Raw genomic sequence first — 26,452 nt, 5'->3', positions numbered from 1 at the left:
TCTAATTTTTATCACATTATGTCATTATCTATCATTATATAACCACATTATTTTTTATGGTGCTATTCTTATCGTTTATCAAGATGTACATCATAAATCTGGATAATATAGAGGTCAACAATATGAAGTTTTTTTTGCGTCTCCTTTAGTTACTGATAAAACTCATAAACTGACCCACCTCAAGCAAATTTCAAATAAAATCAACTGCAAATATAACTATATAGTTGTCCCATAGTATTTGAAATAAATTATCATTTATATTCGTTCTTATAATTTAGTTAACATAAGGAATCAATGTAATATATTATATATTATAAAAATTACATATATCTATAATTTTCTTTAGAACGTTAACGTTTCATGAGTTATTTAGAACTTCATAGATGATGATGATGATCATGAATGATATATTGGTACTGAATTCGTTGGTACAGATTCAATTGGTGTTTGTACTGTATATTTATTTTATTTAATACTGGAAATATATTGATTCATATATAAATTTAACACATTATTATAACTCAATGTATGGTTTATATTCCCATTCCAGTAATATTGCTATATATATTTATCGACAACAAATTAGCTATGCTTTGTTTCGAATTCTATTTATTATATTTTACAGCTGTTTGTTTTAATGCTTTATTTATTATATTAACAGTTAACATTTTCACACAAATAAAAATTAAGTAACTATGTAATGATAGCACCAACGGTCTTTAATTGTGTTTAGTGTTGATATTTCAACTCAATCTAAAACTCCATTTGTTAACAGAATCATGAATATGTGAAATATTTAATAATGGCGCCTCAGTTATTGTGGTCTCATTTAAAACCAATTTATTCCACGCCAAAAAAATGCCGCTTATCATATGTATTTTTTAAATGCATTATACAAAAAACACTTGTTAACAAAAAAATTGTCAAAAAAATTAACGAGTTAAAAAGAGACCTTTTTAAATAAAAACATTTTTGTCTTTTGTCACATTCAGTAATAAAAACGGTGGTATTACATAAACTAATTGTTCAAAATTTAAAAATTTTTTGATAGAAACAATAATTAAGACCCGGTCTTATCTAAACATCATCAACAGGGCAACATTATTTTTCTGCTACAGCTTGGAAATTATAAAAGAGATAATATATCAGTGAAAATAATCAATAATTGTTAGTTAATGTCAACAATAAACGTAAATAATCTAATTAGTTATTGGAAATATTTGCTTGTTATAGGGCAATGTAAACCATTTCCTATAAACAATAAAATATCTAAAAGGGATTAAATAAGCATAAACACTGGTGTTTAGATCTTTACCTGACGATTCCGTTCATCTGTGATTCTTGAAATTTGTATTTTTTTGCGACCCATGGCAGCAATCTTGAATAAATAAATGAACTATCCGTTTCGACAAATACAGGAGCCAACAGACTCAAGATATATAAACTTGAACGATGTATGTATTTGGCCCTAATCTATTATTTGCACCACAATCTGTAACAAACAAAAAACATATTAGAAATTATTCTAGTTCACCCATACTAAAAGTATCACATTTAGATTATATTAGACACAAATTCTAAATAATTCAATTTATGAAAAACGTTCTGTGAAAAACTTTATTATAAAATCCGGATAATAAAATTGAATTCAATTAAACCGCCATACAGTTATTATTAATTGTAAAATAGATAAAAACGCATAAAACCATATGCAAATATAACATAACTAATATTTGTTTGGATTGGACCTGATGGTAATACGAGAAGATGTACGATCTTGCCCAGTCTGGTTACCGGCGTGAAGGAGATGCTTAGTCCTTAGTACAATTATGTTTACGACTACGAAGCTATTTTATTACTTTAAGCTACCTTTTTATTTTAATTAGTTAACTTCATCACTGAATGTTAGTGTTATTTAAACGAATGAAATATATATGTGGTTAGGCGGTTTAACCGTTTCCAAAAACAAAGTGGGTTCAGATCTTACGTGGGCTCGAATAATTATTGTTTATAGGTAAATTGTTTTAGACAAATAGATTGTTTATAGGTAAATGATGAAATCTGACATGAAATAATCAAAAAAATAATGCCACTAAATAGGCTGGGATGCCCTGGGAGATGGTCTCCGCGTTGGTTATTCGTTTGTCGATAGGCTTTACGAATTGCCTAAGATAATCTTCATAGGGTGTTAATTGGGGGTAATTGGTAACGTGCGGTCTTTGATTAAGAGCCCACGTTCAGTAATTAAAAAATCTAAATAGTTGAGGTAACTAAAATCTACCTAAAAATTAAATCCAAATACAAGAACTTCATCTGTTAAATATGTTTTTTTTTGTAATAACGTCACGACAAATAATCCCGTCAAACCTCGGACATTTGGTAAATTGGCGAATATACCAAATTTTAATTGAAGGTCTAAGATAATTCACCACATATTTATTTTTGTTTTTAATTATGCACTATCATATATTACACATTATTTTACATAGATATGACATTAATACAATGTTAAAAAATTAACATTTGCAGAACTGGTAAGAATAAACGGAAATACTGGATTTTAATGAAAATGATATAATCCAAAGAATAAAATATTACTAGTATGCATTAAAATAATTTCGTATTTTTTCGTTTCTTATTATTCAAAAATATATTCAACATACAGTAATGATTTTGGTATACATTATTTAATGTTAAATATGTAGGATTGGCTTGGTAGCCGCTGCAGTGAAGATAGCTGGACGGGCCTCCTACTGTGGCGATAGTTGCGGGTTCGAATCCCACCAGGGCATGGTTGTAAATTTATGTTTGTGATTGTTCATAAGCAGGGGTGTAAAACCCGACAAGGAAAACTATTACAGTCACGGCAGTAAACGGGCTAGGTAAGAATGGATGTGCTCTGGAATGCTCTTCCAATTTTAGTTAGCTACACGGATGCTAGTAGACTTAATGCCGAGGACCGTGGTTCAAAGCCCACGTCAAGTAATAAGTTCAATACTGACAAATCCTTAAGGTAAAAAAGCAGATTTTAACACATACCAACAAAATATGTAGGTAGATTTGTCAAACTATTTTTTAATTATATTTTAAGGGCTTTTTATCAACTATCTTTTATATACACTGGACGTATTACTTAACAGACAACGAACCATGATATTACGCTAATAATTTGAGTGGTTAGGACGGTTGTTCTTCAAGGGATTTTACAACTCCTATAATACGCAACCAAAAATTGAAAACGTCCATGCCTTAAGAAAGATTCAGTGATTTTACATCAACAGGGAAAATTATATAAATAAATACGTTTCAACTTTTTATGTTTGACATACATTGCTATTGAAATTGGCTGGGTATTACTATTTTTAATATCATATATTGTTTTAATCGTAGACATGACAAAAATAAATAGAAGTATACTAAAGTACTTGATCAAAATAAATTAAAAATTGAAGAAGAAATGAACTAAACATTATTTAAAAAGTATATTCATTTTAAATCAATAATTTGAATAATAATGATGTTAATAATAATAATTTCAATTTAATTATTAATTGTTATTTGGTGTGCTTAGTAGCCTACAATTATTACTGATTATATAATATGACTGACTTAATACCATTTTACAGTTAAGAAAAATAATTATTAAACTTGAACTTAGAAAAAGTATTATGATCAATCTGTTGGAATAAGTAAAGTTGTAGCGTGGGGTCAACAGCGAATAGGGTAGGGGGTTGGAGGTTATCAGCTGATTCTAAACGAACAAAAAAGTATGAGCGAAATATACAAGAGGGCGTGGAAAAAAACATGGCGAAAAAACATCCCGGCAAACAGGGACTCTATTGGGGCGCTTCGGTGGAAGATACGATGTTGGAACATGGAAAATGGATAAAAACAGGCCACCTGCCAGCACAGTGACCTGATTTAGTCGTATATTGTGTCGCGATCGATCGCCGAGGGTGAACTTCCAAGGCCGATCCTCCTACATTCACAAGGGCGCTGCTCTAACACTGTTGCCAACCTTAATTGCTTTTTCGATGGCCTTTACAGTGGCGTATAAGGTTTTCTCCCCAACGATAACTTAATATAAAGGCGTCACAATCCAACACTTTTAATAACACACACATTATTATTACATATTCTTTCAACTCTAACATTTTAAAATACGAAAATATCTACTAGAAAAAAATGTGCAGTTCATTTCTCACACATGGTTTCTTATTAGGCACTAAATGTTAGACCCTTTTACCTGCTACCACTAAAAATCCAGCCAGAACATCCCTTATACAAGGCAAAATATTGCCTTCCAAACATATGGAATATTGAACCTAAACGAAAACCTTCAAAACCTTTTGAACTATTTTTATTTAACTTGAGTGGGTAGAAAATTTAATTATTTTACATAATTTAATGAAATAATAACTTATTAATACTACTTAACTTAAACAAACTTAAAAAAATAAAAATGCATATTTCTGAATGTTGCTGATAATATATATGCACTGATAATGTAAAACTATGTAATGATAATGTAAACTATTAATAGAAATCAATAACAATTTATTTAAAGCAATTAAATGATATAAATCAAAACAAAAATCACATTTTGAATATCTGAATATTAATAAGATACAAATAAGTTAATCAATTAACAAACGAAGTAGTAAGTACACTACAATTAAAAATAGGAACAAACGCTTACTGTTTTATATATTCGATAAAATGTGTTACTAATTTTAAACATAAACAGAAATTGCTGCTTACAAAAATAGACTTAATAAAAATCCTATCAGAATTAGCAAAATTTAGATATATTTTATATATAGATAACAAAAAATTTGTTAGAAATAAAAAATTAATAAAAAATAGCATTTTATTTAAAATGTGGTTGTGTAATTTTTGGAATTTAATTGTTTTATTCCCTGCTTTTTTTAAAACATTATTAGGAAAGTTATGAATCTTTATTAGATCGAGATAAAAAATTTACGAGGGATTATGAATTAGTTTATGGAAAAATGGGCATAAAAAAGTTTTTCCGAAACTTTTGTCCAACTTATTCACAGATCTAAAATATTGATTATAATTGTAATTTTTTATTATAGTCTATGGATATATTATATACATACATATACGAATACGGAAAAAGTTTATTTTAATTTGACATTAATGACAGTCGGTGCGCTCTTTTCTAAAACAGCTGAAACGCATCGAACGTAATTTACGGATGATGAGTAACTGATTGACATTTATTAAGATTAGATTTAACGGATGATAAAAAATTTATTTTGTAAAATGTCGATGATTTCACGAGTTTAAATTTTTCGCTTAGTGTGTTAAAATTAACTCGACTATCCTTGATTTTTCGATGCATTATTAACATTATTTTTAGATCATCACATGTATGATAAAAAATAATTCATCTCAACAGGCAAAGAAAGGAATAACTTAGAAAAAATCAAAATTCGCGAATTAACAATAAATAGATTACAATCTGTTTACATTAATTATTGATAATAGAAAATACAAACAGATATATTTGTATATTTTTAAATGATAATAACTTGCAAGCTACATTATAACCTAATATATTTTGTCATATATTAATTATTATTGTTATTTAATGAATTTAGACAATAAACAGTAATTTCGTTTAAATGTTCTTGTAAAATTTTTTGTTTCGCACACGGTAGTTTTTTTAAAGTAATTGTTAAAAAATAGAATATATTATCATAATTCGGAAGGTTAGATGTTATCAATGAACTCACCTATGCTCCTAATAGTTATAAGTCACATTACAAGAAAAGGAAAAAAATCACGTATTCACACGTATTCGCGCCGGTTTTTCAGACGTTCAGATCTTTCACTGAAAGCCGTTGCTTGAAGTCATCGAGCAACGCCGTACAATCGACTGGGGGATCGTAAGACGCGCATCACGTTGCTAAGCTCATACCGATCTCGGAAACTCCTGCCGTGCAACGTTAGTACCGAGAACAGCCGCGGGGGAACGAAAATCATTGGTCGCTCGGGCGCCGTGACGTAGGCCGCCGCGCCAATCGACGTCCGCGTCGCTTTTTACGTCCACAGTCAGCTGAAAACTTCAGCGTGGGGTTAAATTCCTGAAGAGATGGCCGCTTCTTTCTCATCTTTCGTCGATTCGGCAATGATATGAACAAAAAAAAAATTAACATTTCATCTTCAACATGCACGACCACATCTTTTGTTTCGCATCATTTCAATTTCATATCAATTCACGCAACGCATATTTGAATTTAATAATTGGCCATGATTAAGCGCATTAATGAAATATGTTGATGGAGTTGATATATTAAAAATAGACACATCAACTCTATTTTAAATCGGCTGATGAAAACCCCGTTGCGAAACATAAATATGTAAACAAAAATTTAATATACTTTTAAAAATAGACTAAAATATCAAAGAATAAATCATAGATTCGATTTAAATCAACTTAATGTATTATATAAGAAACTATATAGCCTAAATAAGAAAACAGGATAGAGCATAAATTTGATAATTATATTTATAAAATAGCCAATTTGATTTTAGACCGAATCTTACCTGAATTTAAAACAAATCTGAATACTGACAAATGAAGCGAAGAAAAAATCGCGCTGAAAAACAAATATAATTTTAATGCTTCTATAGTTTCAATCAATTAAATATTTTCAAAATATTTGTTAACATTTCAAAATATAAACTACAATGATTTTATTTGATTTTTTTACATAAAAATTCTTTCGATAAAATATAAATGTTAATGTTCCTTTTTTAAATTATTAAAATATAGTTTTCTTTTATACCAGCCTGGGTTTATATGATTTACTACGTAATGTGGGCTTGGAACCACGGTTCCCGGCATTAAGCTTATCGATTGGTCAATTTAGAGATCATGCCAGTAAATATCCGGCCTTATCCAGCCTGGTTACTGCCGGGACTGGGATGGTTATGCTTCGGATTTTACACTGTTACTTAGATACATTTACAGTTACAATCACAGACGTAAATTACATCCATGCCCTGCGGGATTCGAACCTTCAACTAAGGTGAAAAATATTCCTTATAATTTATACTATGTCCGTTACTATGTTAGTACTCTGTTAATTATATTATGTCCGTATTAATTATAATTATAAAATGTAAATGACAACTATATTAACTACTATATAATATATGGTTTAATATTTAAAAATATAGATGGTTCTTCCATACGAAGTTCTTCATCATATGTGAATAATTAATACAAAATTGTTTATCTTTTCATTAATTAATTGTTTGCTTGTTTATATCGCAGTTATCACAAAAAAAGTTAATCAAAATAACCTAATAATTTTATAATTTAAACTCATCTCAACTGAATAGTTTGATTAAAAATCTGCTCTTTTTGTTCATATACGAAACATTACAGATACAAATAAGAATGATTTAACTTATTTTAATAATAAAATCATAAAAATAAGTACTTTATTATAATCTTCATTCATTAACATTCTATATTATATTATATGAATTTTAATAATATATCTATAAATTATAAATTAAAATATATCACTACCATAGATATTATAACACAATAACTAATATGATCTAAATAAAAAAAATTGTAATTTAAAACGTTCCTCGTGCTCTGTACAGTAGCCTAATGAAAATATTACCAAAACCGACTCGTGCTGCTCTTTTCACGTGCATAGTTTAACTGGAAATTTCAGCGTGGGGTTACATTCCTGAAAGTAAGGCCGTTTTATTTTTGTTACTTTCTGGAGCCACCAAAAAAAACCAACTCCTCTTTAAGAATTATTGCTGTTATTACGAACGTATTTAACGTACATCAATTTATTCACGACTATATAAGAACATTTAAATTTGCTCTCTACAAATATGTTTATTTGTGTTTAAAGATGATCGACCCTTATCACCAGTCCGATTAATATAAAAGTTCTTCAATAAACGGCGTTCAAATCATATTTTTCAGCCTTTGAACTAGACGATTCCATATCTAGTAACGTCGATTAAAAATGCAATAAACAAACATAAGACTTGATTCGATATCGGGCAAAAAACGCGAAAAAATCACTTCGAATAAAAATTATTAGGCAAGGTTCTACTGACTAATTAGTTATATATTATTAATTATGTTGAGAATATTAGTTAAACATGTTTAATTCAAACAAATATAATTTAGTAATTATGTTTATTCTTAAAGTAATAGGATTTGAATAAAAATTAGTAGACAAGGTTTTATTGTTTAATTATTTAAATATTATTAATTATGTTGAGAATGTTAGTTAATTTAACTAAATGAATGTTTAACTCAATTAGTAATAATTGCAAGGCAAGGTTCTACTGATTAATTAGTTAAATATTGTTAATTATGATATTATATTTAACTAAAATGAGTTGCTCAGTAATTATGTTTACATCTTAACTAACAAGGCTTGGATAATAATTATTAGGTAAGTTTCTATTAATTGATTAGTTAAATAATAGTAATCATAACAACTTTAACTTAAAAACTAGATGCTCAATAATAATTTCTACACTTGACCTAAATCATTATAATTGTAATATTTTTATTGGGATAAAAAAATAATTAAGCTCATTTAACCAAAATGTTAATAAATAATTAATATAAAATATTTTAAGAAAAAAAAGTTTATAGTACATTACAAAACATTGTAAAATTATAAAAATGAAATAGTTAGACTAATTTTAACAAATAGCAAAGATTATAATTAAAAAGCTATATAAATACTTAATTCAATAATTTATTCAATATTAATTGGTAAATTCTTCCAAATATCTGTTGTTATATATTATTAATTTTGTTGAAAATATTAAATAAACATGTTGAACTAAAAATATATAATTTATTAATTATGTTTATTCTTAAACTAACAAGATTTGAATAAAAATTACTAGACAAGGTTTTATTGTTCAATTATTTTAATATTATTAATTATGTTGAGAATGCTTGTTAATTTAACCAAAAGAATGTTTAACTCAATTAGCTATTCATTAATTATTTTTACACCTAAGCTAATAAAACTTGAGTAATAATTGCAAGGCAAGGTTCTACTGATTAATTAGTTATATATTATTAATTATGTTGAAAATATTAGTTAAACATGCTTAATTAAAAAATATATAATTTATTAATTATGTTTATTCTTAAACTAACATCCTCAACAAGGTTTTATTGTTTAATTATTTAAATATTATTAATTATGTTGAGGATGTTAGTTAATTTAACCAAAAAAATGTTTAACTCAATTAGCTATTCATTCATTATTTTTAGACCTAAACTAATAAAAGTTGAGTAATAATTGCAAGGCAAGGTTCTACTGATTAATTAGTTAAATATTGTTAATTATGTTAATATATTTAATTAAAATGAGTTGCTCAGTAATTATGTTTACACCTAAACTAACAAGGTTTGGACAATAATTATTAGGTAAGTTTCTATTAATTAATTAGTTAAATAATAGTAATTATAACCACTTTAACTTAAAAATTAGATGCTCAATAATAATTTCTACATCTAAAATAAATCATTATAATTGTAAAATTTTTATTAGGATCAAAAATAATTAAGCTCGTTTAACCAAATTGTTAATTAACAATTAGCATAAAATATTTTAAGAATAAAAAAGTTTATACTATATTACAAAACAATGTAAAATTATAAAAATTAAATGAAGTTAGGCTCGTATTAACAATTAGCCAAGATTAAGATTAAAAACTTATATAAATATTTCATTCAATAATTTATTTAGTATTAATTCTCCCAAATATCTGTTGTTATGCATTTATGTTTGTGACATTAACCAAACCCAATTAAAAATATAATGGAATATTAAAAATTGTATTAGAAATTAGTTTATTATCATAATATTAGTATATTGATTATTATATCAATTATTAATCAAATCAAAATATTGGGTAATTAATTATATAGATATAAATATAAATATTTATTGTGGACACTAACAATACCTTATTAATTAAATAATTTAGCATAACAATTCGATTATTGAAACTAATTAATTAAAATAATTTTAATTCGAGTAAATTAACGGCGGATGAAACTGTAACGAAGAAAGATCCCAGGTACGTGTCCGTGTCCGTGTGTGTGTGTGTATATATGTGTGGAAGAACGCCGAACCAGACAAAATAAACGGAATATAATTCACGTGTCTAGAATGCATCTCCTGTCGGCCCTAATACTTAAGGGTGAACAGCTGGGAACATTCTGGATATCCAGAAGCTGTCGTTGGCGGATATCCGGGCCTGTTAGTGCGTTAGTCTATTATCGTTAAAAGTCTCGTACTCTAGACTTCCACCTACCTTTGATTGGCTGGCATTTTTTTGCTTCGTACCATCTCTCCTTCGAAATATCTCACGTACATGTAGAAGTCATTGTTATAGGTGTAATTTAATTAAAATAAATTGTTCTAATTTTGAAAATTATATTAATTTACAGGAGACATTTATATATACTCATTACATAACTGTGTTTGATAAATTTTTTAAATTTTTAAATGTAATTTAGATGCCTTATAATAATCCCATTTATTCTTTTGATAAGAATGGTATATGGCAAGTACTATAATATTTCCCCAAAAATGGTGCTGCTACTTATTTAATGGTGCCTTAAACAGTATTTTTTGATAAAAATCTTTTATGACAATATTAATGACTATCAAAACTAGATCGTTCAATTTTCAACTACTTAAAAACAATTATTTTGGAAGATAGATCTGCTTCCGGGACATGAGTATGCTTTTTTCAGAGGAAATTTTATCCCAAATAGAGCGTATTGGAAAGTCGTAAAGATATCTGCAAGATATTGTTCTTGAAAAGCAAAAAAAACAAGTGATACGATTCATTGAATTGAAACTACAGATCATCCATATTCAGAAAAATAATAAAATAAGCATTTAAAATCAAAATTTCTACGTTTAGAGATGACAAAATCTGCCTTTATCAATAAGTAATGTCTAAATTCAGCACCCAGTAATTTTTTTTTATTTCTAAATATGATAAAATGACTTGATGTAAAGAAGTTACTAACGGTCCAACTTTTCGATACCATTTTTGTAGTACGATTTGTTCTTTGCATCAAAATAGGCCTCAGTTTTGACGATCACTTCTTCATTCGACGAAAATGTCTTACCAAAGAGCATTCTTTTGAGATCTGACAACAGGAAATAGTCGCTGGGAGCCAGATCTGGAGAATACGGTGGATGAGGAAGCAATTCGAAGCCCAATTCATGGATTTTTGCCATCGTTTTCACTGACTTGTGAAAGGGTGCATTGTCTTGGAGAAGCAGCACTTTCTTTTTCTTCAAATGCTTCAATGTAATAGTCGCTGTTGATCTTCTTTCCTTTTTCAAGGTAGTCAATGAAAATTATTCCATGCGCATCAAAAAATACAGACGCCATAACCTTGCCAGCAGAAATGATGGGGCCATATTTCATCCATTGTTACATATCGACGCAAAAAATCGGGTTTATTACACTTGAACATTTTCAAACACGGCTCCGAATCATCAACTCGTCGTTGTTTTTGGTCAAAAGTGAGCTCGCGCGGCACCCACATTCGCGAATGATATGATGTACACGTTAAGTTGATATCTCTAGAGTGTCTGCTATTTCATTCAATTTCAATTTATGGTCATTCAAAATCATTTTGTGAATTTTTTAAAATGTTTTCGTCGGTAACAACCTCTTTTGGGCGTCCACTGCGTTCACCGTCTTCAGTGCTCATTTCACCACGTCTAAACTTAGCATTACCAATCCTTGATGGTTGATTTTACGGGGGCAGTATCCGGAAACTCGGCATCAAGCCAACTTTTTGTTTCAACTGTTTTTTTTCCCTTCAAAAAACAATATTTTATCAACACGCGAAATTCCTTTTTATCCATTTTTTCACAATACCAAAAATTGTTTCACTCAAAATTCACATTTAATTCACAAACTAATGATCCGACAGCTATCAAATTTATACACGCATCGTTTGAGGGATAGGGCTAACTAAAAAATATATGAATTTAATTCTAGCAGCGCCATCTATGTGTCAGGCCGGGGACTTTTCAATTGACCTGTTATACTACTGAAATATATGATGTTTAATTGTGTACTAAACCTTTACAAAAGTGATTTCGTCTTCACAGTATAAACTATCAAACGATAATAAACTTAATGTGACTTTTAAATATTACCAACGTGAATGTCATTTGCACATATTGAATTAAATTTACCAATAAGTGAACTATGATTTCTATTCGAAACGATTTTATTAAAGCTACTCGATAAATGTATTATAATAGAAACATTTTAATATTTCAATAACGATTATACATTAGAATAAATAAATATTCGGTATAAAGGCGATTATTGTAGCAATAGTCTTTCCAAGAGAATTTGAGGTTAAATGTAAAAAACGAGAAATCGTACTAATTATTTGCAGATAATCAAATAATGTATGAGGCATACTATTTAATGTATAACTATTGATATATCTCAGATCAAACTCTATATTATTTTTCTTTTCATTTATCGAATTATTTTGTAATGATTGTTTGTTAACAAAAATAATTGTTTGTTAAAATCAAGTGGTTTCGAAAAGAACGCAAGGTATCTGAAAAGAACGTTTATATTTCTTTATCTCATTACATGAATGCAAGGAATGCCAGGGATATGTCAATCGGTAGCCTGACTCCCGGGAATTCAGTCGCTATGGAGCGTTAACACGTAGATGATTCTGTAATATTCGAGGTTTTCCATACTTGATATAAAATGATACGTCAAGTATCCTTCAGATTCAAAACTGAATCTAAAATTTTGAAGAGATCGATACAACAAAAATTGAAATTCCGCTCATCAAAAACGATAAGGAACGTGGAGGACCTTCATCACTCCCTTTGTAACAATTCGAACCTTACAACTCTGAAGCTTACTGGTCCTTTAAATATGCAATAGGCAGTACTGCTCCAAAATTCAGTTGGTGCAAAAATTAAAGCCTTAGGGCGTTAGCCACTTGAACTCCTAAATCAACGAAGAAGTCTAAGTTTTAATAACGTTTTCAAATTAGTAAATAGCAGAGCTAACACCACTGGAGTGAAACTCAGAGAACTCAGAAACTCTTCATTTGTCTTGCTTCACAAGTCAACGTATGGGGTGATAGAGCATGGGAACAATAGAGTAGAGAGTTGAAACCATCATCTATGATGCTTATTAATATAAATCTACAATCCTAACCATCTCGATAAGATATAGTCCTCAAAACTCATGTGTATTTCTTCATTCTGGAAAATAAGGTGATATTGACATATGGTACATACAAGAGTTGTTTGTTTTGATGATATTGAACATATAATAGGTCAATTGAAAAGTCGTCCCCGGCCTACCATAGTAAAACACATTTTTTGGCAAAATTAGTTTTTTTTTTATTCAATATAATTGCCTTCAAGGGTGATACACTGTTTATAGCGACCCTCCAATTTTTCGATACCATTTTTGCAGTACGATTTGTCCTTTGCTTCAAAATAGGCCGCAATTTTTTCCTGGGGCAGTGTCCGGAAACTCCGCATCAAGCCAAGTTTTTGCTTCAACTATATTTTTTCCCTTCAAAAAGCAATAATTTATCAACACGCGAAATTCCTTCTTATCCATTTTTTTTTCACAATAACAAAAGTTGCTTCACTCAAAATCCTTTAATTCACAAAGTAATGATCCGACAGCTGTCAAATTTATACACGTATCTTTTGAAGGTTAGGGCTAACTGAAAAACATATTTAATTCTAGTAGCGCCATCTATATGTCAGGCCGGACGCTTTTCAATTGACCTGTTATGCTATCCGTCTTTAGGTACCTTTGCCTCAGTTTCTCGTTGACAGATTAGATCAATTAGATCTGGTTAACCAAAGATCATAGATAAGAAAATGGAAGCTCAAACCGAATGAAAAATAACGGCTGTTATATTTACAACTTAACATTTAAAGATAAAATTGTTGATATATGTTTATATCGCAAAAACGCGATAAAGTATTTTATTCGTAAGTCGACATTTTCGAAGCTAATACCTAATAAAGCATATAGATTCATGACAGAGCCTTGAACTTAATATATAATAGTCACAGAATTATCCGGTGCTATATTATATATAAGATGTTCAAGTAAAGCAAATACTTTCATTTACATACTATTATTTCACACAGTTAATTCCTATCTTTAACATTGTACACAACGATAGGGAGCTTACATTTTCTCAGAGAAGTATCTGTGTATGTTGCACAAGTATCTTATTCAACAAATAAAATCAGGAAAATAGTTGATTACTTTTATTTAATTATAGTTGATTTACTCAATGATACATTTGCCGCATAACCATTTGGTATTTTTCTGGTAATACCATAATTCCGTCACTATCAATAGAACTTCTGAGGTTTTTGTGCGAGAAACAGAACCAAATGATATTCACACGCCTTTTTTGAAGCCGGAGTTTTGCGAAGATCAGAACAAATGGTAGTCAAATAGTTAAGTCTAAGACATACGGTGGATGCATTCAGCCAATATCAATCAATTTTTGGCAAGCCACCATCGATGGGTGTGGCTTGTTGTGTGGTTGTAGAAAACAGCGCCTTCCTATTAATCAATTTTGGTAGTATTTTAAATCATCTGCTCCAATCCCATTAGTTACAAACAAAACCAAAACCGCAAAATATGAAAATGCATCTTCTGGAATCTTTATTTTCCAAGCATCGCTCCAAAGCGCAATAACTTTAGACTTATTAAACGAATGAAGCTGAATTTAGATCTACTATGGTCTATGAACTGTTAGCTTTCTAACGCATATAGTACAAACTTTATTGAATATGCAGTACTGGAGATATATGATTGTCATACCATTATTAGAAAAACCCGAAATTACTTTATACCCAACATAAAATTAATACACGAAAACTCTTGTGTTTTAAGAGATTTCCCGAATCGCTGGATATTATTTACATAGAGCTATTTAAATTATAATAATTTAAATAATTTAAAGCCAGTATACCCCTTGTATACCACATCACCATATGATTTCATACAATGAAGTCATCCTTAGGTAGTGGAATGTATTATTCTTGATAAGTTTTGGTAACTTCAGTAGACACCAAGTAAATTATGTCATATATTTTAAATACCACAAATCTAATTCGTATAATTTATATTAATAAAATTAATAGTTAAGACAGCAAATATATATCAAGCTCGAAAATCAACAGTTTAAACGCTGTGGCTAAACGGAATTTTAAGAAAGGCAAATGACTGAGTTTTTCGTTAGCGGTTATACGAACCTTGAACAGCTCTGTCCATAATTTCAACCAATAAAGCCTTCGCCTGTCGTTGATTTTGGATAGGTGCCAGTTTAGCTGCGCTAACAATTCAAGTACACAAAGTGTAGACGTAAAACCATACCAACTTTTAAACCGGCATAAATGCGAAATAAAACGCCGTATAAATTAAACATTGAGACACAATCTGTATTCGGTATACATTTTAAAACATTTTATTTCTCAAAATTAAACTTTACAGGTTATAAAAGTCTGGCTATTGTGTCGTTATGGTGGATGCGCTATACATTTATTAAAATTCTTCAGATACTACTGCTAAACTAACTAAAATTATCGAGACTAGATATCTGAACTACCTAATTATTTGTGATATAATCAGTGTTCTTGACGTTTCCTCATAGTTCAAGTTGCTTAAGTTGAATGCTCCAGGTCTGGCGTTGAATGTCCAGTGCTGGCCTTAATTTTTTTCGTAGCTTAGTATAATGTTAAAGTTAACGGTTTTTATACGGTATATATAATGAGAAAGAAGAATGGAGAATATGAAAGAAAATTATAATGAAGATTCTCTAATTCTGATTAATATTTATTCTTTTAGTTAAAATAAATATAATTAGTAGATTAGTTTTTCATACTTTCAGTGAAATATACAATTTGAATTTATATTGTTTTATTTATAGCTTCGATGGAACTGAATTTTGAAGTTAACATGTCTAAAATAATATTAATTCATTCAGTAGTATTTGTGGTTTGTACATATTTTTCCACATTTTGTTAGTTGCTGTTGGATTTTCTATTTCATCTTAGTCTATATAATAAATTTGTAATTTTAAATTATAAATATCACTATAATCAAGTGCGATCTGCTTTGGCAATATATTTGCAATACATATTCAAGTAATTTTATGCAACAAATTTTTCAAAATACATTTGGTTAACAATATGCTGACGCAAATATTCGATATGCACCAACTAAATAACTACTAGAAAAGCGTTAAATCAGTAGAAACATTTTGTGAAAAATGGTAATTTCAACTTTTAACTCTCATCTGATACTTTTTACTAATAAATGAAGCTTCGTTATCCACTATAAAATAATAACTATTGACTACAAACGTAGCGTACAAGCATTTTTGATGGTTATTTAAAGTTGTATTGAAAAGGCCCACAAAATAGTCAAACTCGACTCGAGAGCTGATAAGCCACCATAGGACAGCAGAAGCAGAAGTATTATTCCAACTTATTTTTATAAAAATTTAACGAAAAAGAAGTCCTTTCCCATAGAGGCAATACACTCGTGCTCATTTTCCCATGGCAAAATTCCGTAAGATAGTATACGAACAGCTTCTGCACCCACCATATTCGCCAATTTTAGCACCCATTTATTATTTCTTATGTAGAAACCTGAAAAACTATCTCTGCGAAAAAATTGGCTGTAACAATGAGGTCATTGCTGAAACGAATACATTTCAAAGGTTGGTCTAATCGTATTTTTTAGGAGCATAAAGAAAAAAAATTCGCGAAAAAAGAACCGCGAGTTGATGACGTTGAAAAAATATATATTTTATACATAAAAATATACTTTTCGAATAAGGCCAGGTAAATTTATACAGGTCTTGTATTTTTATTGGTTTCAGAACTTTGATAGGCATCAAATATAATGAGTAATATAGTTGATAGAAATGCCACAAAAATAAAAGATAGCATAAATGTCTGTGATGAAATTTCCTCAAATTACTTTTAATTTGAGGTAATGAGCAGTGGACAACGTGCAATAATATTCTAAGATTAAAACAACACGATGTATAGGCAACATACATGTCAGAGGTCTGATTTAATCATATACACAATAATTTTACTGCATGTTACTCGTTGCCGGCTTCATATTATTAAGTATCACTTTATATATTTTGTAAATAATGTTTATGTCGCAATTAGAATAACGGAGAATGATCAATCAAATGGACATAAAGCTGATGCAATAAATTTAAGAAGGATATATCCACTCACATTCACAGAAAAGTATACCTTTTAAGGATTTAAGGTTTAATTATAATTCAACAGAAGACTAAGGCGAGGATTACTTTTTATTTCGAGTTAAGTAGCAGTTATATTAGTAGAAAAAAACATTATTTTTATGAACAGTTTATAACTACAACAAAAGTAGGTAATATTGTTGTTAAAATAATTATTTGGGGAGGAAATCTCACCATTCTAAAATACACACTAAATAATGTAATTGAGTAAGCCATATAAGTTACTTTAAAAACTGGTAGGCTCCATATGGAATATTATCCTTGTCGCTAGTTCCACCTGCAATCTGGATACAGGTCTAGATTTTGATGCAATATCAGTCAAGTTTAGATTTGGAGAAAAATAACAACAAATTGACTCTGATATACTTCACCAAATGAGAAATAGCTGGTTCAATATGATGATTTTATGTACTCACCCACTGATTTTATAGTGATAGAAGAGTGATTTTAATGGTTTGAAAGAGTTATTTAAAATCATGATAGACGTTGCTCAAGACATCTTTCTTGATCTGACATCTATCCCAGCGCCCTTATTAGAAAATGCATCACTCAATCTGTTGTTATATATTGTTATATAGAGAAGAATTAAGAACTTGTCTTGACATTAAACTGTTTTATCAAGGGCGCATAACAATATTTAAACCTTTTTTAAAGTATCTTTCTTCTAAAATTGTATGTTTATTGTATAGTAAAAACAAAATATGTATTGAAATCAGAGAACTTCTATTTCTTGTTTGACCTGACAACACGCTTATTCATTGACGAAACTTCTGATGTAATCTAGCGACACTAACAGTAAAAATATAGCAAAATAATAGACAGGGCCAACTAAAAAACATAAATATCTCTGATAATATACAAAAAATACATCTCATGTTATTTAATTTCCTTCAAATCAACTGAGGGAAATAACTATCGGTTAAAACTCGGAATCTATTTTCAAAAAGATAAACGAAAGAATTTGATGCTTGTCAAATACCGTCTCGCTTTAGAACCATCGTTGAACCAATCAGTATCTAATATGTGAAAATGAAATTGCTCAAATATAAGATTTAATAGAAATAAAGTCTCGTGTATTTTGCAGACGTATCTTATGCTTGTCAATATATATAAAGCAGGATATGTATTTAACTATAAAAATAGTAGTATTAAAAAGTGTAAGAACGTTAAATTAAATAGACATATTTGGAAAATAATTATATTGAAGCCATAAAAAAACTCTAGGTAGATAAATGACAAATATAAATTTATTCAACATATATTTGTTTTCTTAGAAATACTATAAACTATTATTCCCAAAACAAGTGCTTTTTACATACAGCTATGACTTCCTCATTTAAACCAGATCCTTTTCCTAGCGACACACTTTAAAATATGCGAACAAAATAACCATTGGGCATAAGTTAATAATAAAACTAGCAAAACTAAGAGACTAATTGACAAGTTCTGTTATTTGGGCTCAATAGTGAAAAACATACAACAAAATACAAGTTATTTTGATTTGCTCATCTACATTCCTTCGTAAAGACTGACTTCAGGTAAAGATTTCTTATTAATTAATGTCGATATATCATAGGAAGAGATAAGCTTTTACCAATTATTAGCTATTTTCATTTTCTTAAACTTATTCTCCATGATTTTGAGTGACTTTTTAGTGTAAATTGGAGATATATAATCACTATTCCTAAGACGAAATACACCTAAATGATATGTGAAGAACTTTCTGTGAGTGTAAAGGAACGGAAGGAATGAAAAGGCAAGCCTTTCAAGGAAATGAATTGTAATGAGCTCATTAACACAACTGCAATAACAAATAACGCAGTAGTGAAAAAGAGGATGAAATTGTACCCAGTTTGCTGGCAGATTCACGCGAGACCTTGACTTTATTAAAAAGTTAATCTTCTGCCATTTCTATTTGAGTATGATTTCTGGTATATGGTTTAGAATTAGTACAACGTTTTGCAACATTTTCAGCGGTATATCGATAATAACGATAAGTGCTGGCTTGGTTCGCGCAGTAGCCAAAGCGACAGTCAACAGCGAAGCGTTCTACTACTGCAATTGCAACTACTTCTACTGTTGCAATAGTCGCGTATTCGAATCCTGTTGGGGTGCCATAGTCAATTTATATTTGCGATTATTTATAACTGTGATTGTCCAAAAGGTAAGAGTGTAAAATCGGACAAGAAAAATGATCTCTGTTACGTCAGTAATAATTTATTCAATCAATCAAGATTTCTAAATTGGGCATTCGTCAGTCGATAGGCTAAAGGCGAAGACCGTGGTTCGGAGCCCACTTTAAGCAGTAGATCAAGTCCAAATAAACCCTCCTTGGAAAAAAGCAGACTAAAATATAATAAAATGCCCTTTCAAACCATTTCAATATTACCGTTTCATTGCTTGCTAGGCAAAAAAAACGAATGACAAACGACATTCATATAGTCACCGAAGAAGAAAATTCATGGTGTTTCATATCGTGGAATCACCAAGGTGTAACATATCATGGCCGAATAAAACTGTTATCCATCAGCGTCAGTTGAATAAACCGAACGAAGTAATGTTGCAAAAAGGCCAGCAATGGCGGGTTATAAGAGTTGCGTGAATGTTTTATCGCGCCCAGTATATTCACCAAACACCGTCTGACTTCGTAGACCACCGTAAACCTTCTGACTACTAAAATCGATTGAATATGATTTCGCTGGAATGCGTTTTTTAAATGCCGAAGAAGCTGTCAAACCAACATATTTCCTTCGACACGGTATTGTTATGTTGTCGGTAGGAGAAAATACTTGAATATATAGTCTATATAGAGATTCTGACTTGAAACTTCGTGACTCCAGTGAACTCTTGTGATTATGACGTTGAATATTGCCTATCGCAGTTTGCAAATTAGCTTTAAAATTAGGCCGTACTTTTCCTTCTCATTTTATTCTCCGAACATGTAACCGAATCAGCTTTTCAAATTCGCATGGTTGATGTCTGCAAAATTCTTCAAAACATTAGTGATAATAATTAAAGGTTATAAAATGACAAATGCCGTTTTGGCGCTTTGCTTGTTTTGATAAATTTCAAATCGCTGCTTGATATTTTTTGTTGAAAATGCCGAAGCCAATAAATAATCAGTCAGAAACAGATTTCGTCTATCATCAGTTACTTCAAACTGCAACGAAATAATGGGGATTTACCCCCTCTTGTGTTAAATATTAGCTTGCTGCGGTTTTATTGGATATATTTTAGCGTGTTGTACTTCTATTGAATATTAGTATGAGCACTGGGACTAAAATCAAAAAGTGAAGAATGATATAATGTTAGATTAACCAAAGAGAAACCGTCTACATGCGAAAGGAGTGTAGGTCCAAGATCATCTTGATTTTGGCTCTATTCGAAATGAAATATATAAAATGTACGAAAACATAAGTAGATTTTTTTGGATATTGTGATTTCCATATAATCATAATTTAATACAATTATTTTAGAGCAAAAAGTGTAAATCTTCTGATTCTGAAAATGTAGGCACACAAATCAGATATGTGTGTAATTGTCCAGAATGTGATATGAACACTTGATTGGAATGTATGAGTGAATTGATACTAACTCTTTTACTCATTGGGGGAATATAACGATTAAGTCAGGAGATACAGAGGAAATCAGTTAAAATTTTGCAAGAAAAATGTAGACCGGTATTAACAGAAGAAATTAAGGAGAAATATACTCATATTAAAATGATTTGACAAGAAAATGTGGTCTGAAAGCACAGCAACGAAGGAAACAAGAACAAAACGTAAAAATGTAAATATGCTTTCGAATGAAAACGAAATACATTACTTGGATAAAATTGTTAATTATATGGATTAGGTCACCAGAGGATACCACTACATAAAAAACGCGCCCAGAAATCTACTTCATAGGTGTGTGGAAAAAAATTCAATGTAAATATAATAAAACAACAAATGTAGTTTAAATTATTCGATAATAAATACTAAAATTATAGTATGTAAATTATATTTAATAACATTATATTTGTTTCATTATTTTATTTATATTAGAATTTTGTTATATGTCAAAACCCAAATAAAGTAAAAGTAAAAGTTGTTACTTTTTTCCAGTTTCGATGACGTGAGTTTACTGTTATTCTGGATGGACTATAGTTGCAAAAGTATCCGATTCAATTTAATATTAGGATGCATCATCCATTCAATATAAATTCACTGTCCATATAATTATTTATGTATGTGGTTATAAACAACTAATTCCTATAGCGATGACATTATTCAAAGAAACGTTTAAAACTGGAAATTCGATAAAACGTGCATCCGATGACATAATCATTGAGATATTTTCTTTTATTGATTTGAATTATACAATATGTATGATTATTATGTATTAGGACCTTGAACAGCTTTTTGCTCTAACAAATTAATACAACATTTAAAATAGTGATAAAATAAGTGTTGTTCTAACAAATCGTAAAAGAAACGGCAAAATGTAGGTACTTGGAATAAGATTTTGTAATTTAAACGCTAGTTTTTTATGAGATTTATCATATTTGTAAAAATCACGTTATCACTCTGCGTTAATGCGAATCAGTTGTAAAAGATCTAAATTCTAAATCTATATTTGTAATCTATATCTACGTCCTGAACATGCTAAGGTGAAGTTTGTGGGTTAATAACGATTGGTGACATGTTGCTATATAGCCTATTCGCAGTATTCATCAGAAAATGCATCATTTTCTTCAGATTTAAAAGAGAATAAATTTTTTCATAGTGCATAGAAAATAACTAGAAACAAAACTGATTATAAACATTTTTAAAATTAAAAACCATTATGTTTTAAAATTAAAAACCATGTCAAACCAAAACCTGAAGCTATAGGTAAACACTGTGCCGTACTTTATGTAGCCGTACTTATGCCGTACTTTTTTTTCTAGGAGCACCATTTATTCGTCAACATATGGAAACATAACTAAAAAGACATAAGAACTAATTTTAATTTAAACATCGGAAAGACATGTACAGTTGTACCCATAATAGGTACACTAATCACTAACAATGATAGACTTCATCCTTGGCCTTTGAAGTGTTTCTTAAGATTCAAAAGGAATTTGGTTCATAGATTGCCTCCGAATTAATTAAACAATAAACTTAGACTGTTATTGTAATTTTTTTGATCAAGTGAATTCAAACATTACTGAAAAGGTCTCCGTTTATAGAATAAAAAAATCATTTTCCATCAAGACAACATAACTTCAAAAACTATTACTAAAATCAGTAAATTGAAATACAGGTTGTTTTAATCCGCAGCTTATTTTGCATATTTAGCTCTATTTGATTTCTAGTTGTTCTCATATTCCAAAAGATTATTTGGTAGGAAATGATTTTTATCGAACGAAAAACAAATAGTTGCCGTAAAAAGGTAATTTGCAGGCTTTCCCAGAAACTACTACAGTAACGTGGAAATTCATAAATTGGAGGATGGAAGGAAAAATCATATTAAAGTTGATAAAAACTGTACTAGAAAATAAAATGAATGTTTTTATAGGTGTTCTAATAATAATAAATCCGTTCTTTCATCTCTGGAAATTTTCGTTTTATTTTTATTATTCACGTAATTTTCGTGAGATAATATATAGATATAAGCAATAAAATAACGAATAAGTAATTGACAAACAGATATCCGGGAATTCACATATAAACTCGAATAATTTTATTAAATATGTACGTAATAATTCCAAGTAATTAACAACAATTAAATAATGAGTTTGTTACTAAGGCCCTTTTTTTCTAAATCGCCAAAAGTCAACTCACCCTTCGCCCCTCAAGTAACTACCCGAACGACGACTCAGTCCTATGGAAAAAAATCTCAACGTTAAGAAGATTATTTCCATCAAGACATCGCCGATTCGTGGCGGTGACGTCACAAGGGCTAAAACGTGGGCCCGGCAGGTACGTGGAGGGAGGTAAGGTGGTGGGGTGTAGGATGCCGGCGCTCGGCACTGGGGTTGACCTTTCCTCCTTTAACCTGTCGCTCTTCAAGTGAGCTTCCCTGTTCAGGTCGGCTTCTACATATTTCAGAGACTTCAGTGGCGTGTTTTTGAATTTATTATTTAGTTGGCATTGGGGATCGCCGGGTCCTGTTTCATCTTTTCCTCCTCTACCGCCTCCTAACCAACCCCTCTTGCCGCCGCTCTGTTGTTTCCCTGTTCATTTGTATTTTCCATTGGCGGCGTGCGAGTTTTATTCATTATTAATAAGAACACCCGTACAGCCTTCTTGATTATTTTAGTTTGTTCATCAAATAGTAAATTGTATTACCGCTTAGTTTTTAATTAGCTTTATTTTTTTAATGTAATTTGTAACTTATTATGCTAAAACTAATTATTTTTACTACTTACTAACTTACTAAGAACTATACATTTTTGTATTGTTTGTTGAAAAGTGATTCGCGAAGCAAATTTACTCATGCAACTCATGCTTATCGAAATTTGTAAGTTCGTTTTAATTTCAGACAATATTATCCAATATTATTCTCGTTCTATTCTAGTTAAAAAGAGACACAATTCTGTTTGATGCGACCGAATATGTAACCGAATCAACCAATAAAATTCGTGTAGTTGTCAACTGTTTGCAACATTCATTAAAACATTAGTGATATGCAACTGTAGCGACCTTGAGGCATGTCGAATTTTACATCGTGGAATAACGGTCTACAAAATACCCAGAAATATAACCCCAGATATTGAACACGGGCGGGGTGGCAGCAGCGCCAACTAGAATCCGATAACGAATAGCTGGCGGCAACCCCGAGACGTTTATCTGGGATGTTATTGAAGGGTATTTCGATTCATTCAGTGCTCAACCATCGTTTGGTTTAGACGTGCCACCGTCGACTGCCCTAGCCTCGTCTCCAGGTAACACCGCTGCCATCCGTTTTATCATTTGTGAAAATGTGAAAAATCATTTTTTATATAGCCAATAAATAACGTTCACATAATGTAAACACCACTAAAGTGGTGACCCCGACTTGATCTTTCGCAAAATTGGGTTTGGACCCGTGAATGGAGGGTACGTGCAGCATGGTGTATTTTACGTGGCCATTATATTTTTTGTTTCAAAATTTTCAATATTTTTAATTCGATTCGTTTTCGATTTTACCTTCAATATTCCTTTTCATTTTATTCCTATTCCTTTTCAAATTTCTTCAATATTACATTCATTCAAACATTTGTTCCTCATTAAATTTTATTTTAGTGCTGGAACAATGAAGCTTATATTTCATTTCATTATTTCCAATTAATTTTTTTAAATTTTTTGTCAAAATTTTCTTTCACAATCTTTTGAACTCATAGATATTTTTACATCACTGGTTAATCATCAGCGTCTCGGCTAAACATTTCTTTCGGCGCTATGTTTAAATCATAATGTCTTCCTTCGCTCGCCGTCTCCGTCATAATGGCAGACATTTTGATTTGAAAGTCTTCGGGCAGTTTCGGTCAGATACCGTCGTTATTTGTTTTTTCTGAATTACCGTAACGTATGTGACTACGGATTAGTCACAGAGCAGCTCCAGAAGCTAGGTACCGATTGCAGTCACCGTAGACTCGTCATGTCATGGCCGAGGTACCAGAATTGCCAACGTCTCGTCGTCGAAGAAAATAAGCTACCACGTCGTCGAACAATCGATCCTCCCACAGCGTCGATTACGGGAGTCCTGTCCGAAAAATAGCTTGTTCTCAACGTCGTCGATGGACCACATTCAAGTGCCAAAGCGACGATGAAGCAACGGTATCTGTAAGACCGGAAGATATCAACAGCCGTACCAGATCGCAACCGTACCAACCACAACCGTTTCGATTTATCATATTTTTCATGCAACACATTTTGTTTGGTATATAATTTTTTTTGTAATTGATATTTTTTCATACATTTTTGTATTTTTGTTGGTTGAAGTAATTGTATGTAAAATTCTGACAGGTGAGTATTGTAGCGACCTTGAGGCATGTCGAATTTTATATCGTAGAATAACGGTCTACAAAATACCCAGAAATATAATCCCAGATGTTCAACACGGGCGGGGTGCCAGCAGCGCCAACTAGAACCCGATAACGAATAGCTGGCGGCAACCCCGAGACGTTTATCTGGAATGTTATTGAAGGGTATTTCGATTCATTCAGTGCTCAACCATCGTTTGGTTTAGACATGCCACCATCGACTGCGCAAGCCTCGTCTCCAGGTAACACCGCTGCCATCCGTTTTATCATTTGTATTTTTCACATTTTTTATATAGCCAATAAGCCGACAAACGTGGTTTTGACCGGCAAACGCTTTGCTTGTCTTGATAGATTTCAAATCGCTGCTTAATATTGGTAATTACTCTGACTGAAATTACCGAAGCTAACAAATACTCAGTCAAAAACAGATTACGTCTCTAGTCAATAACTTCGAACAGGAATGAGGTAATGGGGACCATGTCTTATCAGTAAAATACGTTAGAAAGGAAAGTACTGATACTATTAAATTGCTGGGGTTCTATTCGAGATTAAATTTATGAAATGTATAAAAACAGCGAGTAGTTTTATTCGATATAAACATATTTGTATACAATTATTTCATAGATAATTCCATAGAAAACTTAGGGATGTGCAGCTCTTTGAAAGATGTAAGTCATCCCTTCATACACTGTTAGGAAATATAAGAATATTAAATAATGTAAAAATAACCCACGAGGAGGTTTAACGGAATTTCCAGATATTGCTTTTAAAATAATATAATATTTTAAAACATGACAAAAATTAAGGAATATTTGTTCATTTGTTCAAAATAGAAAAATGAAGAATAAAAAGAGTGTAAAGACAATTAGAATAACATTTGAGTAGGTTTCGTTAATCATACATTTTTTAAATAATTTATTGCAGGTATAACAGAAATGGTTTTAGTCTTTGAGCAGTTACTGTTTCCTTCAAAACCAAGAGAAATTACCATGGATAAGTCTTTGCTTTCGTTTGAACATCAGCTGTTAAAAAACTAGGAGGAACCATCAGTTATTTTTATAGAAAATGCACTATTC

At 30.5% G+C, this 26,452-nt stretch overlaps 1 protein-coding gene across 26 annotated transcripts in view; it reads right to left on the bottom strand.

Annotated features, from left to right (window-relative positions):
• Window positions 1-26,452, bottom strand: part of Mef2 (Myocyte enhancer factor 2) — a 140,958-nt gene that overhangs the window by 5,704 nt on the left and 108,802 nt on the right. For 22 of the 26 annotated variants that reach the window (XM_076405225.1, XM_076405220.1, XM_076405204.1 and 19 more), the window contains one exon: window positions 1,316-1,492. In XM_076405225.1, the coding sequence (XP_076261340.1) occupies window positions 1,316-1,369 (54 nt within the window). In that variant the 5' untranslated portion in view covers window positions 1,370-1,492. Of the gene's footprint in view, window positions 1-1,315; window positions 1,493-5,762; window positions 5,975-26,452 lie in introns of those variants that run through there. The other 4 variants (XM_076405206.1, XM_076405219.1, XM_076405223.1 and 1 more) reach the window with 1 other exon arrangement.

This window comes from Rhynchophorus ferrugineus, unplaced genomic scaffold (genome assembly GCF_030347505.1).
Source record: "Rhynchophorus ferrugineus isolate W39M unplaced genomic scaffold, kcgeb_rfMv2 rfM5, whole genome shotgun sequence".
NCBI classification, from domain to species: Eukaryota; Metazoa; Arthropoda; class Insecta; order Coleoptera; family Curculionidae; genus Rhynchophorus; species Rhynchophorus ferrugineus.
The sequence above is the reverse complement of the archived record's forward strand: the minus strand, read 5'-3'. Positions and strand labels throughout refer to the sequence as shown.